At 43.3% G+C, this 13,808-nt stretch overlaps 1 protein-coding gene across 1 annotated transcript in view; it reads right to left on the bottom strand.

Annotated features, from left to right (window-relative positions):
- Positions 1–5,894: 5,894 nt before the first annotated feature.
- The window catches only part of maml3 (mastermind-like transcriptional coactivator 3), a 104,601-nt gene continuing 96,687 nt past the window's right edge, over positions 5,895–13,808 (bottom strand). The window contains exons 4-6 of the mRNA XM_061274526.1: positions 12,417–12,683; positions 11,209–11,284; positions 5,895–9,991 (exon numbers count right to left, since the gene is read on the bottom strand). Coding sequence (XP_061130510.1) covers positions 8,925–9,991; positions 11,209–11,284; positions 12,417–12,683 — 1,410 coding nt within the window. The 3' untranslated portion in view covers positions 5,895–8,924. The remainder of the gene's footprint in view (positions 9,992–11,208; positions 11,285–12,416; positions 12,684–13,808) is intronic.

Raw genomic sequence — 13,808 nt, 5'->3', positions numbered from 1 at the left:
ATTCTGTTAATGATCTCATTGGTAAAAATGTTCAAACATATACTGATTAACGACAAAATCAGAATAAAATACAATAACGGATAGTGGTCTCTTTTCTTCTTAAATATACTATATATAGATGCATTGTATTGCATGGTATGTATAAGAGCAAGAGTATAAGAAGATTCCAATTAAATAATCTTTTAAGTTCAAACCGATAAACCTTTCTACAGTACAGGTTTAAACTGTAATTGCACAGTTTCACCCTGGAACCTCAAGATGGCGTCATCTCGACAAAAAAGATGAAATCACACAGAGACAAAATTTGATGCTGATCATGTACCAGTAAGTCAACATTGCACCACCGATAGACTGTATGAAGTGATCCATTCATTCAAATATTTATACATTATGTAAATTAATTTATAAATCAGGTCAAAAGAGGCAATTGGAGCATTTAGGCTCTGTGACATTAAGATGCATGTTTATTAAGTAATGAAACAAAAAGATAAAGTCATCCAGTTGTAATGAGACAACTTTAAACAGGTGAGTCTAGGAGAGGAAGATTAAGGAAGAGAGAGACATAAGTGTTGTTTTATTCATGGTAGGCGACATCTTGGGCCTTGCTTTTCTGTTATCTGGTGGCCTCCTACTCCTACAGCACAACAATGGCTCCTGCTACCACATTCATCACTTTGACACACCACACACACACACACACACACACACACACACACACACACACACACACACACGCATGCACTCACACACACGCACACACACACACGCACGCACACATGCACACGCGCACACGCACACAAACACACACCATCCCCCAGCAACCGCATGTGCCGTTCCACTTTGGTCCACCTACAGTACATTTCCTCACCTTCTTAGCCTGCGAGATAGGGAGGGAGAAAGAGAATGATCTCCTAACTCATCACCCCCTCTTGGCGACACATCATTTGTGGTTCTGTAAAGAACTCATAACAGTGCTTCTGGAGTGGGGGCTGATGTCCTGTGTGCAGAAGCATTTGGTTACAGGAAAATAGTGGCTGCCATTAGTTTGGTTTCACCACTGAGGGTCCACTGAGATGCCAGCTGCAATTCTCTGCAGGATGAGATCTTTTGCCTCCAGTGCACATACATATATTTAATAATAAATATAAATTTTACATACATCTGAAAAATGCAGCATGTATTCAGCCTTTACTTCCTGTGCGGCTTGGCGTCCCGGTACCAAGTGACTCAAGGACCGGTACCAGTCCGCGGACCGGGGGTTGGGGACCCCTGACCTAAGATGCTGATCGAGACATGTTAATTTTGGGTTGTTGCCAGTGTTAGAAAAAAGAAAAAGAGATAATTGATTGTTGTTCGTGTCTTGATGTAAAGTTTGCACTGATTATTAACTGCTGCAGGGATATTTGCACTTAAGAAAAGTTGTTTGATAATGCGAATATTTTCGAAGTTTCAGCGACGGCGCAGTCATAATGCGTCTGGCACGCTGCAGTTGCGCGGTTGGACGGAAATGCCGAAAATAAGCCTCTCCAGCCTGGATGTCAGCTCCAATTTTGGAATCTTTGCTATTTGGGTCAGCGACGGCGCTGTTACAACAATGGGTCCGGCGCGCTGAGGTTGCACGATCGGACCAAAATGACGAGAGAATTTTTTTTTCCTGCGCACGGAAGTTCAAAAAGTGGCAAGAAAATTTTTGACAGCTTTTTATGTGGTAGCACGAATTTTTCATTGCGATCTGCATTTTGCTGTATCAAAGTAAATGTCATGAAAAGGGGGAAAACCCTACATGGACGCGCAATGTGTTGTGTTGGGTTCTTTTACAAATAATGAATGCTGCTTGGAGTTCACAGGGAGCCAAGCTCTTTATTCATTGTATATTGTCTGGCCTCTAGCGGTGAAAGACGGAACTACAATGGTATGGATGACACCACGCAATCAATGTAGGTTTGAAACTCGGGTTATAGTTTCAATGTCGAAGTTAAAACTAGGCTTGCAGTTTCCGAATGCCATACGTGATGGGTGTTGTAAAAAGTTGCTTTAACGATTGACGAGCAAAAAAACAAAAAACAAAACCCTCACTGAACCTGGTATTCCCAGGCTGTCTCCCATCCAAGTACTAACCAGGCCCGACCCTGCTAAGCTTCCAAGATCGGGCGTCCTCAGGGTCGCATAGCCGTGAGCGGTGGTTGAATCCAAACTTTTGCATTTTATAGATAATTTTGAGTTTTGGCGTTTCATGGAAACTTGGCTATTGTGACAAATATTTGAGGGAGTGGCTGATGGGTTTAGGGGTACACTTGCTTGTCTTGTGTGCTGACACTGTAAGTTCGAGTCCCACGTGTGTGTTCAAGATTTGCGTTAAGTTTTACAATTTTGTCCGATTCAACCCGTTTCAACTTTAGAATTCCAAAGCGAACCTTTTAAACCTGTAGTTTGTTTTGTTCCAAATGACCAAAAATGGCGCTTTTTTTTTTTTTTTTTAATTCCCATTCATTCTCTTTGGGGCATTCAACATTTGCTCTAATTTCTACGTTTTTCAACCGATTCAACCCATTTCAACTGTTCATCATTTGCCTACCTATTCCACAACTTCCAAATTTTCAATTTTGAAATTTACGCCAAATTCTCCAAAATCTCACTTTACACTTCTCATTTCTACATTTCTCAAGTAACTCAACTCATTCCAGCATCAATCTGCAGTATTGCCCAAGAATTTATTCAGCTTCTTTGCCTTCACGCGCAATTTCTCCTGAAATTGCATTTTCTAGTTTTTGTTGTTGTTGACATTTCAGCTGACCTCATTGGGTTTGTGTGCATGATTGAAGAATTTAAACCGTTCATCTGTTTATTTTTTTGTTTATTGATTGATCGATTATTGTTTTCATAGCAGTAATGAACCTCTTGGTTGTCTATAAGCATGTTTCTGGGTGTGGGAATGCAATGAACAATTTTGCCAGCAGCAGCCGCCCCCAACTCCCATCACCCTGCTGTCCTTCAGAATCCCCCCTCATCTCGTTTTTCTCTGTCCAAGATGGTGTCGCTATTGAGCATGAGTAATGTTGTTGTTACCGCTGCAAGTCTCCATTTATCAACGTCAGATGGGAGAACAGGGCGTCTATGGCGGATGTGCGGGTATGTACAGGAGAAAAAAGAAGCTATACTGTGAAGAGAAGAGAGATTTAGCAGTGACTGGAGGAGGGAAGGTAGATAAAGGTGGTTGCAGTGAGGAGGCAAGTCAGCTGACAGAGCGCAAAGGAAGGTGTTAGGAAAAGATGGATCCCTTCTGCGTCTTTGTGTGGTCCGTGAAATAACAGTCATAGGTTCATCGGTGCTATCATTGACAGAATAATCAAAGTGGAAGTCAACCTCCAAATTTTCTTTGGAGATATACGGTCAATTGGCAACATACAACGTCATCATGGTTATCCCACTAGACAGCGGCACGTCGAGATGACGTCAGTTAGCGTCCCAAGATGGTGATGATTTCCTGACAATTAAAACAAGAAAACATAAGAAAACATGAGCGTGGAGTGCGTATGAGTGATCTTGCAAAACAATATGGCCCTAAAAACTGTTGGTGACAGCGCTGGAGTGGGTGACGGCAATCAAAGAAAAACCTGGACAACTTTGAAATCCCCCCCGGACATTTTAATAGGTAGCAAAAGTAGGACATGTCCGGGAAACAGAGGACGTCTGGTCACCCTAGATGAAGGTTCAATTAAGAACCTAATTGTTTGCCTGGGTAAATAAAGGTTAGATAAAAATAAAATTCTTGCAAAAGAAAACCTGATTTTGACGTCGTTGAGAAGAGGAGGAAAATGGTTGAACAACAAAACAACACACGAGTTATTCTTGGCGATTCGTTTTTGCGTTGGTGTGCACTGAAGGAGAAGAAGGGAATCAGAAGTGATGCACTGTTAGCCAACAGCTGTTGTGGACAGGTATGTTTGTCTGTATATTTTGAGAAAATAACTCATTTTACGGCCTTCTTGAATCATATAGCTATATTGAGACACAATGGGTAAGTAATGGGTTAGTAGGGTTGTTTAATGGCTGTAGTTGTACATGTAGTCCCATAACTTCGAGTCAGCTGCTGACTGTATACACAACTTCAAATATGGCGCTTGCGGATGTCAGTGTGGAGGCGTTTCCTAAAACCAACAGGTGGGGAGAAGGGACGTGCGCATGCGCAGTATTCAAAAACGGACAAATGGGCTCTGAGCTTTCGGAAAGATTGTCTGAAAGGCCTTTAAGGTCTTACTTTCAGACAATAAAACAAATGATAGAGAACATCTGAATGATTTATTGACGTTTGGGGGAATTTTTGGGGAAAGGTTGATGAGCTGAGGTGACAAAAGTTGAACTTTTTGGAAGGAGTGTCGTTAGATCTGGAAGTGTAGCAGAGCATTTCGGAAAAGGACATGTACACTCAAACATGGTTGTGGTAGTACAGTCATGAACATTGCAAAAGACAGAGATGCGCAATTCCAGTCCAGAAAGTAAAAAGCCTGCCACAGTTTGTCTTTAGCCACATGTGTTTCTACTCAAATGGCAGGTACCGTATTTTCCGGACTATAAGACGCACCGGACTATAAGGCGCACCTTCAATGAATGGCCCATTTTGAAACGTTGTCCTTATATAAGGCGCACCGGACTATAAGGCGCACCATTAATGCATCATGTCAGATTTTTAATCCAAATCAATTTTATCTTTTTTATTTCAACTTCAGAGGCAACAAATTACTTTATAATCACAAAATAATGATCCATAGTCTTTTGATTCATGATTCATAGTCTTCAGTGGGCCACTTATGATTGATTTCATGACACAATGCTTCAGGCCTGTTTAAATTTAGGAATTTGGTCCATATATAAGGCGCACCGGACTATAAGGCGCACTGTCGGCTTTTGAGAAAATTTTAGGTTTTTAGTTGCGCCTTATAGTCCGGAAAATACGGTAAATAAACTCATTCATAGTTGAGTAGAAGCCAAATTGTGGCAGGCTTTTTACTTTCTGGACCTGCATTTCCCATCTGTGGTTATAGCTAAGGTTTCAGTTGTTGAGGCGAAGGGGGGACCAACCAGTTGTTAGGTTTGGAGGCAACTACCTTTTTGTGCAGGGACTGATAACTTTGAATTGTTTCCTACCCTTAATAATTCACCATAAAAATGTTTCCTTTGCCTATCTTTTACATTCGTTTGATGCTCCTAAACGGTAAAGTGAGAACGTGTAGAATCCTGTGCCACCTGGTGGTAAACTAATAGAATGCAACAAAGTTCCAGGGCATGCAGAATGTGCAAAACCAGAAATAGACCACACTTTGCAAGTCTACCACGATGTCCTCAGCAGAGGTACAAGCAACTTCTAGTATTCCCGCAAGTGCATTTGATACACATGCTGTCGTCATTGATCCATGGCTGCAAGACATATCAGCAAGGTCAGCATTCTGTATGGTGAGACGTGAACCATGTAATGTAATAAACAAACTTATTGTAATTTCTGTGATATTATTATTATTTTCTTGTCTATTGTAATGAAGATCAGATCATGTTTTATGACAAATGTAACCAGGTATATATATTTTTAACCTTGCTGGATTGTTAGTTTTCAGCTGCCATCTGTGGTGTTAGCGGTTTATTTTGGACCCGTGTATTAAATCAGCCATAAAATACCCTAAAAACAATCTTTTATCATCCAATGTTTTTCTTAACTCTTGTTTAGCTGGTCGGACTCCCTTATCCATGAAAAGATTGGTTTTAATATTTTTTTTGTGGCCCCGTGGGCCTTTGTTTTAAAAGGCTCACGTATCCGTCTTTCAACTGTATGTAACTTCATAAGAATCGAATCTTCTGCAGACCACAAAGTCATAGATCAAGAAATAAATAACAACAACTGATTATGATCAGCGAGAACATTCTCTTTATTATATTTTAAAAACAAAAAAGTTTTTGTAATTCTGTTTTGTTACAGTTTCAGAGTTCTGTACAGAGTAAAAAGAAGTAAGCACTGCTTAAGAACAGTCAACTCTCAAACTAAATAAACAACAAAAAAAAGGAGGTTTACAATAGAAATTAGTAGTAAGACATTGTCTGAAGTGCAATGGCATAGCTCAGATGGGTTAATTATGAAACAAAAAAAGTCTAAATTAAAAATACTTCTCTATATTGGCCAACAAACAGTAATTCTTTACAGAGTAGAGACTGTTCTGTTATCTGATGTAATTAAACCTGTAAAAACATATTTACAAATAGCCATTACCTTATATATATATATATATATATATATATATAGATTTTTTTCTTATAATCACATACTGTATGTCAGCACCAGTAAAAAAACAAACAAACAAACAAACAAACAAACAAACAAACAAACAAACAAACAAACAAACAAACAAACAAACAAACAAACAAACAAACAAACAAACAAACAAACAAACAAACAAACAAACAAACAAACAAACAAACAAACAAAATAACAAAATAACACAAAACTAAACATTAACAATAGTTTTTTTCTTTTGTTTTGTCAAAACGTTGTCTACAGACTTGGTCCCAGAACACAATGATAATTGCAGGAAGTTTGTTTTGCTGAAGCGAATAAACAAAGTCAGGATGAACCTTCACTTTAAAGAAGACAAGACTAACCCTAAGCGTGACGCAGGAGCGCTTCACCACCTCACAAAGGCCAACCTACTTTAGTGCTCTGACAGTGTTGGTTTATTTGTCATTGAAGCCTACTTGGAGTTCTTTGCAAAGTTTTGGACACCAACACTGAAGTTTGACTACTTTTCACAAGAAAGGCTCAAGTAAAGGCTTTGTTTTAATGTCCTCATAAAATTGCTACAAAATAAAGCAATTGTCAAACTCGGTATAGACAAATGGAGAACTTCAACTCCCCAAACAATGACAAAAATAAAACACAACCTCATTTGCAGGTATTAAAAAAAAGTCACCAGCTCTTCTAGGGTGTTTATTTAAAGGGTCAGATCACACAATACCAACAACCATGAAAACAAAAGCAGTAATGGGCATGGAGTTCCTTTACAGGGAAGAAGGCTTTTTGGTTTGTTAACTACGGCGTCATCCTCCAAACATTCACACCGATGAGCTGACGACACAATAACGCACAGCCACAGAATGATACAATTATGGAAGGAGGAGGTAAGATCCCTAAAAGCATTGACATTTTTCCACATGTTGTTGTTGATTTTCAAACCCTAAAAGCGATGGAAATTTCAGGCTTCTCACCTGGGAAGCTCATAAACTGTACGACGCTCTACGAGATGGCAGAACAAGCAATCACGGAATCTAATGAATGAATCCCAAAGGTTTAGCAGTGGTTTATTTTTCTAGTAAAGCACCAGAGAGGGGACGACATAATTCTTCACAGTAGGTTTATAGTATGACACCATTAAGTCGGAGCGCATTTGTTTCATTGCAGCGCGCAGTAGTGAAGGAAAGCCGCAAGGTAGCAAACGGATGTGACGCGATGGAAGAAAAGGCTGTGGTGCGAGGACAAAGGGGGGGGGCTTGATGAGAGCAATTTTCACTTTCCGTCTTTTTTTTTTTAAATAAAAGAAGTCACTTGTGGTGCTTGGATACATTCAGTGCCCAGTGATCATTTCGCCTTCACTGTGTCCGACGCATGCGATGTGCTTTGTGCCACGCAGGTAGAGCGCTTCATGTCGGCAACCTATCACGCGTCCTCGCAGATTACTCATGTGTCGTCAATTTAAACAACTGAATGTGCATGTGCTAGCCTTAGCTGCCTGTTAGCTCCTTCGTTCTCTTTGTGTTCTTCTACTGTACATGGATGCTTGTCATCCCCAGACATGCACAGAAACAGGACCTCCCCCTTCCCTCCAAAGAAAAAACAAGCCAGTTGCCTAGCAAAAAAAACAAAAAACAAAAAAACAGGCGAGGGCAGGGACTCTCACTTGTGCGGCGAAAGAGATGAACATCATTTGTTCTGTTGTGATGTTCACAATTTCAACAGCGAAAGGAGTGTTGAGAGCGAGGAATGATTCTCTGGAGAAAGGGTGGGAAAGATGTGTGGGGGGGCAACAAATAGATCAAATGGAAAGAGTGAGCGTGAGATGAAGGGAGAATTATTGGTGCGTGTTGGAGTGTGTATGGGGGGCACATTTTGAAGACAGGAAATGGCAGGATTGGGAGTACTTTGGACTCCCTCTCAGCTCCTCACACAGTAGAGAGATGTGAAGCACTGAGCTGGGTGGCACAAACACAAATAAACTGCTGTCTTGAGGGCAACTTTTTCTTCCCTTCCATCAATCTGATGTGCTGAAGCTACGGCTCAAAACGCTCTTGCACAAGACAAAATGATTTCTCAGTGCACATACACACGCCCAACACAGGAACTCTGAATTGGCATCTGGTTGTTTTCACCTTGAATTCAAAAGGCTTCTTTACTTCTAGATCTTAGGTGCAGAGTTGCCATATTTGTTGCTCTTGTGAAATGCTTATGCGGTGCTAGCTACACAAAGGCATGGCCCAACTTAGAAGGGCATCCTTTCTGGGTCCAGAGTCTGCTGTCCAAAGTGAAGGACCCTTGTGTCAAAATATTGAAAAAAGCCATATGCTTTAGGTCCAATCAGAAAGGTCCGTTCAAAGAGACGAGGAGGTTATAAGATCTCTCACCCAAAGCTTGCCACATTCGATTCCAACCCTGTGTATGTGATAACCTCAAAGAGACAAATGTAGGAAGCTCTGCACCTAAGGTTCCTAACAGAAGAATCCCTTTGGGAAAACAAATATTTGACAGCCAAGAAGGATCAAAGTTGCCACAATTGCACTCCTGCGGTGTGACTGAGATTCTACACAGACAACAGTTAACATTGGACAACATTTGCATCTTGAAATGTTTAGTTGATCCAGTCAAAACTCGTCTCCAGTTTTCTTTTAGGCTATTGGCTGGGGAAAAACTCCTCCATCCAACCATCACTCGAGTCCAGCTCTGCTCCTGATCCATCCCCCAATCCAAAGGCTCCTCCACTGGAGGGCCCGCCCCCATATCCATAGGATGACATGTCTTGATTGGCTGTCCTTTGGTAGCCCGGCGTCTGACTACCAACACCCCCAGGTCCGTAGGGTCCAGACCCCCCACCAGCCCCTAGGCCCGGACCTCCGGGGCCTGGCCCAAACGCCCCCATTCCAGCCACCCCTGGACCCAAAACTCCTTGGTTTAATCCCTGGCTCATGACCATGGGCCGGGACTGGTTGGTCCTTGGCTGACCGCCCATGTGAGCACCCATTGGGCCACCCATACCCGCTGCCGGGTTGCCCACCCTGGGGTCCATCCCCTGGGCCATCCCTTGGCCCGGCCCCTGAAAATGTTGCTTGGCCACTCGTGGGGGTTGACCTGGCTGCATTCCGTAGCCCTGGGCGGAGCCAAACCCGACCCTATCCCCTACTGCTCCTGTAGTCCTTCCCATGCCTTGTAGACTTTGTCCTTGTTGCTGTGGCCAGCCTCCCCCGGCCATGTGGCTGCCACCACCGCCTGCTCCCAGCATACTTTGTAGTCTTTGTGCTTGGGCTTTGGCATTAGTTGGGCCTTTGAGGGGTTGCTGGGCCATGGGATTCATCAACATCCCTTGTCCTCCATAGCCTCCGGTGCCACCTGCTCCGGGCATACCTCCAACTCCAGGACCTGCGCCCGCCTGCCGGTTTTGCCCTCCAACTGGGTTGTGCTGCTGCGGAAGACCGAGGGAAGCTTGCACACTTTGGCCCTGGTGCTGTTGCTGGTGGATCATTTGGCTCATGGAAGTGTTGAGCCCGTAGAGGGAACCTTGGTTAGACCCTTGGGTGCTGTAGGGTAGGCCCATGTCAGCTTGGGGTCCTACGGAGCTCCCCTGGCCCTGGACAGAGCTCATCTGGACCATCTGCTGCTGGTTCTGCTGCTGCTGTTGGAGAAGCCGTGCAGCCCGAATACTCTGGAGAGCTTGGCTCCTAGATGCCAGATCTTGAGGAGGACCTGTAAATAATACATAACATGCACTATGGTCAATAATAATTGACAACCACATAATGTCATTTATAAGACACGGACATTTTGTAGAAGGGTGGTGGTGACAACTAAAAAGTACTGCTATGGTGAGTGAATTTAATCAGTTGAAAACATTCTGGTTGCATTTCTTAAAGATTAAGAAAAGATTCACTAAATATATAAAGGCAGATATTACATGCATGAATAATTTATCTATGGAATAATGCTCCAGTGAAGTTTGAGGTTTCCAGATCGTCATTTACAAAATGTATTTTGGTCCACTTTAACATACTTCATCTTTAAACAGTATGAATTCAATTCAACTCCTACGACGGAGTTAGCCACACTTTTCTTTCCTGTCGAGGTCTTCTAGCGTGGAAATTGCTCTAAATCCTGTAATAAACCCACTTCTGACATCATTCCACTAATCCCTCACCTCACAGCTTGGCGTGCAACAGTAACAGTGCGAGAACAAAGAGGATCACACTCTCAGGATTTGTGCAGTGAGTAGACGTACGGCACAAATAATTGTAGACATACTAAACGTGAGCATGACTGAAATTTGAGGCGAGACAAGAGACTAACTGTTTTTACTTACTTCCGTAGATAAATGGTCGGGAAACAACTCAGGCCCACGTGGCTTACTCGATATCTTTTGGACTTTCAGTTATATATTCTCTGATGGCTACAAAAGACTTTCATCCCGAATTTGCACCTTCCTCACCGAATAGTCTTCATCTCCCCATCATCCTCACACCCACTCTCTGTCACTTTCTGTCGTTCATGCCAACCTCTCCACGTTCCAGATCATCTACCTATTCTTCTTGCTGCCACCCCCCTCCATCCTCTCTCCCACTTCACTCCTCTCATCCATCTCTCTGACTTCACCGGAACTCTGGGGGATCCAGGACAGACAAGTTGCCGTGGTAACAGGCAGAGCAGGAGAAAACTCTCTCTTTTTTAAAAGACACACACACGCACGCGCGCACACACACGCACACACACACACAAAGGGAGGCGAAATAATCAAATAGATAATTGATAGAAACACATCGAGGGGATCAGCAAACCATTGGTTCTAAAACTAATGAGGTATTTTTGTAAATATTGAGTTTAGACCATCTATGTCTGATTACAAACTGCTTCTTTGGACTCGGTGTGTAGTTAAATACATGTAGAAATGTTTGCTCATGTTGGTTATTCACCTTGATACTGACTGACTTGAGGGAAGGGATTCCTCTGGCCTTGGCCCATCTGTCTTGGGAGATGCTGCTGTTGGAGCTACGCAAACACACACACAGCAATGTAACGTCATATAAAATAAACATTATAAATCAAAAGACAAATTAGCAGAGTGTATTAAAAGCAGATGTGGTGTACACACTATGGTAAGATGTTTTGAAATCTCATCAAAGTGATCCTCGTGGAGTTACTTACAGCGTGTGCTTTTCGTCTGCGCATGTGCGTTCTTTCATTAGTATGTGTAAATCGAGAGTCCCCCAAAATTAATAGAGACATTAAGCCAGACTTTGGTACTTGGACTGCAGTGTAATACATCTTTAGATGTTTGGCACAGACAGATTGACCAGTGCTAACTCGGAAGCAGAAGCATTGTGTTTGCGTGGGCTGTGCGCGCTTCCGTAATTCAGAAGAGACACACTAAACCTCAGCGGGGTGTTCCCTTCCAGACCACAATTTAAGTACATCTGTGTATGTTTTTGCAGAGCCAATTGAAAAGTAACATGGTGGGCGGTGACTTCAGAGTCCAAGACTGGTTAACACTTGGTTCACTCACAGAGAGAGAAGTAAAAAGAAAACAGCCCATTATCACAGCAGGTGGGATGTGGCCAACAACATGAACATGAGCGTGCACACATGCTGCAGAGATGAAAAGGAAGTGGTGAAGAGGGTAATTAGACATGCAGCCAGACAACAGTGGGGAACATCAGGGGATGGATAAGCTGCTCTTATTCATGGACAAAAATACACAGTACAGAAGAAAAAAACAATGTAGGCCAAAATGATAACATGTCATGGATCTCCACTTAGGGCGGCTCGGTGGCGCACTGGCTAGCACGGGATGCGGGTTCGATTCCACCTCCGGCCCTCCCTGTGTGGAGTTTGCATGTTCTCCCCGGCCCCGCGTGGGTTTTCTCCGGGCACTGGTTTCCTCCCACATCCCAAAAACATGCTTGGTAGGCCGATTGAAGACTCCAAATTGTCCCTAGGTGTGAGTGCGAGTGCAAATGGTTGTTTGTCTCTGTGTGCCCTGCGATTGGCTGGCAACCGGTTCAGGGTGTCCCCCGCCTGCTGCCCGATGACGGCTGGGATAGGCTCCAGCACACCCGCGACCCCCGTGGGGACTAAGCGGTTCAGAAAATGGATGGATGGGTCTCCACTTAGTGTAGCTCACCTGTTCGGCCAGGAGTTGCTGATGCTGCTGCTGCCTCTGCTCTCTGAAGAGCTGCTGTTTCTGCTGCTCCATCATGTGCATCTGTACCCTCTTCTCCTGCTCCATCGCCATCATCTGTTTCATCATGGCTGCCTGCTGCTGGTTTCCCGCATAGCCTGGAGGTGGACCTGACCCCTGGTTAGGGCCCACTCCTGAGGCCACGCCGCCGGCAGGGTGTGGAGGTGGGATGGCGCCAGGAGGTCGGGACATACCCACTACACCTTGCTCCTGGAGAGACATACGGAAAGAGGCAATTGTCAGTTCCATTGAGGGCAGTCATGGGTGGCAACTGGCAACATACTGGGACTAACGTTTGGCCCGCGGATATTCATTGACAGGCTGGTGGAGTGTGAACGGTGGCCGTCACGCACCAAACTAATCGTCAAAAAGTTGTTGTCGGGGTTGGGGGTGAGGTGGGGGTTGACTAGGCCCTGAAATGGACTGGCCTTTTGGGACTCTCCTGAAATTCCCCTGGTGGAGGCAGAGGCGGATTGCCGTGGTGGCTGGCGCCTCACAAGCACCTAGATTTTCAAGCCATGTCGGCTGCTCCGCACAGTCCTTTGATGCTGAGGATTTTTCTCAAAATCCATACTGTGCTCTCTTTACAGGAGCTTAGTCTGGTCTTTTATTTCTCCACCCCTCTGTTATGTTTTCTTTTTACTTTGCATCTTCGAAAATGTATAAGGTGCGGTAAAAGGCGGCGCGGCGCGATGGACTCCTGTTTTGTATCACCTAGTTGGTCATTGTTTTTTTTCCGTCACTTGAACGGGGATGACCTGGTTGGTCATCGTTTTTTTTTTTTTTTAATGGGTTGTGTCTATTATATTTGATTGCGCCCTGTGGTAAAATGACAATCCGCTTTTCATATTCTGTGTGAGCTAATGTGCTCATAGTAGCATTCATGAACTGCCCAAACGGATCTTTGAACTAAATTTTGAACCAACTGGCAGTTGACCATGCGTTGTAACGCCACAGTTTTGTTGAATTTTCTTTCTATGTTACTTTTAATGTATTGTCATGTATTTAACCCTGGCTTGTTGTTCATTGCATCTGCTGTTCTTATTTACACTGGCAGATACATGACGGATGTATAAGCTGCATCAAGGAACACTTGAATGTCTTTATTTCTTTCAGTCCAGTATTCACAATAGATTACATCTGGACTATTGAAATGTTTTGATGAACACACACTACAATATACAATCACTGTTGAAATTATTTATTGTTTCTAGTTCATATTGGTTTGTAAAATGGGATTCCTTCTATTAGCATTGTCATATCGTAATGACAAGTTGTCATTGCAAAAAAGGTTTACATTTGGTGACATTTAAGCCATGTTCAGAAAAGTTTTGA

This window comes from Syngnathus typhle, linkage group LG3, assembly GCF_033458585.1.
Source record: "Syngnathus typhle isolate RoL2023-S1 ecotype Sweden linkage group LG3, RoL_Styp_1.0, whole genome shotgun sequence".
Lineage (NCBI taxonomy): Eukaryota > Metazoa > Chordata > Actinopteri > Syngnathiformes > Syngnathidae > Syngnathus > Syngnathus typhle.
Note: the sequence above shows the minus strand (reverse complement) of the source record. Positions and strands in the feature narration are given on the sequence as shown.